At 37.1% G+C, this 7154-nt stretch overlaps 1 protein-coding gene across 1 annotated transcript in view; it reads right to left on the reverse strand.

The window, feature by feature from the left end:
* Positions 1-2230, reverse strand: part of LOC117116814 (mediator of RNA polymerase II transcription subunit 12-like protein) — a 39145-nt gene extending 36915 nt beyond the window's left edge. Inside the window, exon 1 of the mRNA XM_033260909.1 lies at positions 2097-2230. Coding sequence (XP_033116800.1) covers positions 2097-2189 — 93 coding nt within the window. The 5' untranslated portion in view covers positions 2190-2230. The remainder of the gene's footprint in view (positions 1-2096) is intronic.
* Between the last annotated feature and the right edge of the window lie 4924 nt (positions 2231-7154).

Here is a 7154-nt window from a genome sequence, read left to right on the forward strand (position 1 = left end):
ACTAAAATTATTCAACACAATTAAATCAATATAAACAAGCATATTTAAACATACAGCATTGGAATTATGAGAAAATATTATACAATTACTAATATATAATACTTTTTATTATACAATTATTATCATTACAATATTACAATTGTTCAAAAATATTTACAAAATAAATATAAAAAATATAAAGATAACAAATACAACAAATTATAAGTTAATCAAATGAGGCAATAAGGATTTTAAAAATTCAATAGTTCACAGAATTCATCGTATTCATCATATTAAAAAAATCAGTCATTCAATAACCGTATTGCAGAAGGAAGAGTTGAAATCGAATAACGGTTAGTCCTACATCTTAGGAACATTGTACTTCTTGAAACTACGTAAAAATCTGTTGGGTCTTGGGTTTTCAGAAATCCAACTATAAAACCGGGTAGATGTAACCAAACCCTTACTAAAACTGGCTAACACACCACATCGTCGTTTTTGAAGAGTTTCCATATTTAAATTGTTCAAAGTGTCTTGATAATCCGTGTACTTCCGGTAACCAATAATAATTTTTAAGGCTCGTTTCTGCACAAATTCCAATTTAGTACACTGTTGTTTCGTCAATGCAGAATGCCACAAAGGACTAGCGTACTCAAGCAAGGGACGTATATACTGTATGTAATATAGATAAACACAAGATCTTCAACAGGAGCACCATACCGTTTTAAAATATACAGCATGTATAGACGACGACAAGACTTAGTGATCATTTCATTAACTTGACAATCCCATTTCATATTTGCTTGTAAAAAGACACCAAGCAATTTAATAACCTCTTTCTCTTCTGGTAAGTATATGGGGAACTCAAGACAACCTTATCAAGACAGGATCTACCTCTAGTAGGAAAATTAACAACCTGTTCAAAGGATGTGTTGTAATAACGGATCAATGTTAAGGTCATTGAGGTCACCCAAAATACAGAAGGAAACATTATCTCTGGAACTTTGAATTTCATCAATCACAGAACATATGTGATCTAAAAGTTCACTTTGTTTATGGTAATAATAACGATATTTAAATATCAATTTTAATAACTAATTAGTGATCATATCGATATTGATGGTGATAATAACAATAATAATAAATTAAAGATAATGTTTATTTTTATAATAATAATAATACTAATTAGTAATAATAATAATAACGATACTTATAATACTAGGCCTACTTAGTAATAATAGGGTAATAATATCGATAATAAAGGTGACAACAACAACAATAATATTAATAATAATAATATGAGAAATATACCATTAAAACACCAATAACAGTAACTTTTTAAATTACTATTATTAAAATAATAATACTAAGACTAATAAATAATAATAATAATAAGAATAATAATAAATCGAAAATTATTTATTATTTATATGGTACTGTAATAATAATATCAGCAAAAATTTGAACAATATATAATGTTAATGCTAAGACTAATAATTAATATTAAAATGATGAATTACTCCTTCAAATTGTAGTACCAGTAAATGACTTGTGGCCGAGTTGACTTGTGGCCGAGTTGATTTGTGGCCGAGTTGACTTGTGGCCCAGTTGACTGTAGCCAAACTTTTTGTGGCCGAGTTGACTTGTGGCCGAGTTGACTTGTGGCCGAGTTGACTGTGGCCGAGTTGACTTGTAGCCGAGTTGACTTGTGGCCGAGTTGGATCGAATTTTTGGTTACGAGTTCTTTTGTTGAATACAGGTTAGCCAAAATGACGTGTGTATGGGTTAGCCTAGCTAGGCAGAAAGACGGGTAGGGTACTGGTTGACGTGGGCACGGGTTAGCCAACAGCACATTTGTACGCAGGCAGCCGGATTGATCGGCTACGGCTAGGACCTGGCCTATGTAGCATTTTAGGCCTATTCTAGGATAGGCTAGGCTAGAGGGTCTAGGAGGCCTAGGCTAGGCCTACTACTAATTAAGGCCTAGGCTAGGCCTGCTGTAGCTAGGCCCTATATAGTATACTGAGCCATCATTTTTTAGACTGTTAAATTTGCCTTAAAGCTATCGAACAGATCAAATATATTAAATTTAACAAAAGAAAAAAAAAGTGATTTACTTCTTTCTGCTTTGGATCTTGTGGATAAACATCTGGTGGTCCTAATCTCGGTCTTTTTAATGCTCTCCCTTCCTGATGCTTATACGACGCCATCGATTACGACAAAGATTCTAGAATACAAGATGATGATACTGCTGATAGAGTAGAGTAACATACAGACTATGGAACGCCCACAGTGCCTTCTGCGGCGCCTATAGCATTCGGCTGCGCGCCTCTTTACCATTCGACGCATTTGTTATGCAGCGGCGACATTTTCATTCGGCGCATTTGTTATGTGGCGGCGACTTTTTTATTCGGCGGCGACCCTAGCATTTGGCGACTTTAGCACTCGGCGGCTGAAGCTATACATCATTCGCCTAGCTAAATATTATAAGAACCACATTAATAACTATGTAAATAACTCTAAAGAAATGTGGCGAGGACTCAGGCAACCTGTGACGTCTAGCATAAATGTTCTGCCAGCTTCCATTACTGTTAATGGAGAGATTATTACTTCTGACGATGAAATAAGCAATTTATAATTATTTTATTAATGTACCATCTGAATTAGATCGGGCTAATTTATAATTATTTTATTAATGTACCATCTGAATTAGATCGGGCTCTTCTCCTTTTCACCGTTGTTGTTAATGATCTTGCTTTTATAACTAATCACAGCACAGTTGATTTCTATGCTGATGATACCGTTCTTTATTTTTCTCACACTTCAATTGATTTTATTAATGACTGTCTCTCTCAAGATATTGAATTAATTAACACTTGGCTTTTGGCCATAGGCGTAGATCCCGGGGGGATGGGGATGTATCCCCCAATATTTGACAAGGGGGATGGTCCATTGTATCATCCTTCAATATTTTGACTATGTATGGGATAAAATGGAGCTTTACACACTTCAAAAGATCAGACTGTTACAGAAATAATTTGCACTGTCTTATGCACTTACAAAGATGAAAATTAGCATAATGTATTAATGTTGATAACAAAATTATTTTATCTGGTACCAATCTAAGCTCTTCTTTCCTTAGATGTTAGATGTGCTTGCAAAGAGAGCCATATTTCACACTGAAGGGTGTGTACATCAGTATTGTTATGTCAATTCCAAGAATGTTTAAGGTTAGGCCCTATATCAGTTGATGAGGAATTTATTGATTAGGCCTATAATAGCAAATTGCATCAATTTATTTTTGCATGCAAAAACAAGGTTCCCAGCTTTACACATCCCCTGTCCGCACAATGGCACATATTGGCGCTAAAACCAGGCGCGTAGTCAGTGGCGTCGAGAGGGGGAAGGGGTCGCTGCCCGGGGCCTGGGTCTACTGGGGGGCCCGGACCAAGATGAACAATTTTCGGGGTAAGAACAAAATCTCCATAGGGCCCGAGCCCAAGCCAGGATGAAAACTTTGTTGTCAGATTTAGGAGAAGACTTAATTTGGGGAGCAGCCGAGTGGGGGTCCCAAGTGAAGGGGAGCCAAATGTGAGGTGTCGCCCCGGGGCCCTTACTGGCTCTCGACGCCACTGATAGGGGTCTTGGGTCAGAGTGGGTATTTATTTTACCGGTTAGTATTTTACCACACCCACCCAACCCCACTCCCCATAGAAAACAATATGACATAGGGCTTATCTTATTTATAATATAGGCCAAACACGTGTGTTTGAAACTAAATATAAGCATTTTCATCATGGTTTTATTTATTACAAACATATTCTTTCACCATCAATACACATTGAGGCCCCTTTTTTTGGTTAAAACGATCTATCTTAAATTTGTCTTTTTTGAGTTTGGGACTATTAAGTGTCTAAATAACTTAAAAGGATAAACCTAAAAAAGCCCTGAAAAATTCTAATTTCGTCGGAATTGATGAAAACTCCCTAAAATGTGCAATTTATAGAGGAAATTGGTCTACCGCCGTAACAAGAAATGCGCGCAAAGAATTTGAGAATTTTAGGCATTTTCAGAGGTTGCATTTGTCAAGGGGTGGGGAAAGATTTTCCAAAGATGGATATTTTCCCCTTGTCCCCCGGTGTTTTTAATTCTAATTTCGTTGGAATTGATCAAAACTCCCTAAAAAAATTTTAGAGGAAATTTGCCCATGTTAACAAGAAATGAGTGCGAAGCGCGCGAAATTTGAGGTTTTTAGGCACTTTCAGGGAATGAAAAGGGCATTTATAAAGTGGTGGAGAAGATTTTCCAAAGATAGATATTTTCCCCTTGCCCCCCCCCCACCCCAGTGGTTACGCCATCGGGCAGCATAGATCAAAGGAGTTATGACAGTTTTTGAAGTGGAGAAGGGGGAGAAGGGGTTGCAGGGTGTTGTGAGTCTGGTCATTATGATATCTTCCTTTTTATTCTTGTCTTTATTTTTCTCTTCTCTTTTTCTTTTTTCTTTCCTTTTCTTTTCCTCTTCTTTCTCTTTCCCTCCCTCTCCCTTATTTCTTTTCTCTTATTACCCAGCCCGGTACGACGGCTTGGTCAGCCCGGTAAAAACCGTCAGGGGAGAGGCAGTTTTCCCCTCCCCCGCACCTGTTACGACACTGGCTAACACACCAATCACCCCTCCCCCAATGAAAAATACTTTTCTACGCCACTGCTTTTGGCAAACAGACTAACTATTAACATTGACAAAACTTAAGCTTAACTGGCAACAACATGTAAGCTTAGCTCCACTCATATTTTAGCCCGAATTCGAAAATTTTTAGACCAACGTAGGCCCTACTGCACTTTTACTTTACAAAACCCTTATACTTCTCACACATTGACTACGGTGATCTTCTTCTACTGTATTTACCTTTCTTTGATGATAAGTCACTGACTCTCAATCAACCCGCATACATTAATCAACTTCTTTCCAAATATGTGCCTGGCCGTTCCCTACGTTCATCTGATCTCAATTTAATTTCTGTCCCTCGCACCAACACTAAGACCTTCGGACACCTGTCTCTTATACACATCTAGATGTGTATAAGAGACAGGCTTTAGGCCACCCCATGTTTTAGGCCCCCTGTCATATTTTTTAACCCCCTTGTATGACTTTTGGACCCCCTGTTGGAAAAACAGCTAAAAAGTAAACGTAAGTAAACAGCCAGAAATAGAACCAGAGCTTTCGGACAACACTAGTCCTTCCTCAGTGGCGAGTGAGTGAGTGAGGTATATATATATATATATATAGAAAATCGTCATTTGACATTTTACCTCAGCCTCAATTTGTTCTTATTTTGTTCTTAAATATATACTATCTGTCAAACACAAGACATCTTTTTGGCTTAAAATCAAAATTTCAATTGATCAATTTGTTTATATAATAAAGTTATTACATTCAGTCGAAAACCGCATCAAAAACGACACCCGAATACCCAATTAACAAACGAATTAGTTGGGTATGAAAATGCCGTTAATAGTTTTCGATCGGCCAAGAAATGTTAATTTAAATTTAGCGCATGCTCATTACAAAATTGCTTGTCGCTTGAGATTGCGTCAACAGTCCTTCCTTCTGTTGACGCGTATGAGCGAGGCCAAACGGGAAGTTCCCATGACCAAGGTAATTTAATTTATTCGGTGTAAACACAGGATAGCCCACGGTTTGGGGTTTTGTGGGTTTTCTGCTGGCGTGGAAAGAATATCTCTGTTCTATGTCAAAACATTAATAACTTCATCCTAAAATTGAATCCTGTTGTCAAGCCACGAGCAACGGCAACGGGAGAGGGGGAAGGGAAGGGGGTTTCCCCCACTTTTTCTACTTGGGGGCCTCCCCCCCTCCCACCAATTTTGTTACTCTTTCCAACCCCAGTGACAAACAACGCTGCAATGTCATTATTGTTATTATTATTATTATTATTATTATTATTATTATTATTATTATTATTAATTATTATTATTATTATTATTATTATTATTCATTATTATTATTCATTATTATTATTAATTATTATTATTATTATTATTATTATTATTATTATTATAACTGATTGGCTTACAGTAAACCTTAAAACTAGCGTAATATAACCACATTTAAACTCTAACGAAAACAATAAAATACTTAATTAGGCCATTTTCTAAAATAAAGTTCTCTAAAGGTTAACTACAGAATTTACAGTACACTTAATGTGTTATAGGTTGTAAAAACTGTATTGAATAAAAAAAAATCTTTCGAATAAAAAAGATCTTTCGCTTGACATTAGGAATTAATCATTTGTGAAACAAAATGATAGGCTACGTCACGTGTTATATTGAACAGTGGCAGATTCAATGGGGAACCCAGTCAGCACGAGACCCCATCCTCCTATTTTTTTTTTAAATTAAAAAAAAAAGTTGAGAAAATAGACAAAATTGTATGCAATTTTTAATCCGAGAGTGCCATTTCCGGCCATCTAGAGGTGCCATAATCATATTTTTTTTCTTACCTCAGCCCCAACGGTTGTGGGGCTGAGGCGGGTGGACATTCTATTTGCGCAAGACCCTACCTGAAAACCCTCTATTTCGACTTCCTGGACCAGCCACAGTTGGAGTATCATTTCCGGGCTACATAGAAGGGTATATTTTAATCCATCGGTGGAAAAGTGAAGTTTTCGTTGGGGAACCCATATCAAGGATAACCCTCATGATAAATAATCCATTGAAGTCGTGGAAGCAATCCCGAAATTCGACTTTGTTCGGAAATCTGTGGCGCGTTCTAGGGGGGGGGGGGGGGGGGGGCTAAATGTGAGGGCTAAATTGTTCTTTATTTTTAATGGAGATGTAAGGAAAATTTATTCAAATTTTAAGTCTGAGAGTGTAAATTCCGGCCATCCATAATCACAAATTTTCTTACCCCAGCCATGGTGGGACTGAGGTGGTATAGATTCTCCATCTGCTTTAGTACCCAATGGCGGATTCAAGGGGACCCAGCCGGCCCGCCCTTACCCCCCCCCCCCGTAAATTGTTCAATAGAAAAATGGAGATATAAAGATAATTATATTCAAATTTTATGTCTGGAAGTGGAATTTAAGGCCATCTGGAGGTGCCATAATCACTAATTTTCTCCTCTCTGAGCCCTTCTATTTCGAATTCCTGGATCGGCCACT

This window comes from Anneissia japonica, unplaced genomic scaffold (assembly GCF_011630105.1).
Source record: "Anneissia japonica isolate Jap-2015-1 unplaced genomic scaffold, ASM1163010v1 scaffold287740_len772037_cov194, whole genome shotgun sequence".
NCBI lineage: Eukaryota > Metazoa > Echinodermata > Crinoidea > Comatulida > Comatulidae > Anneissia > Anneissia japonica.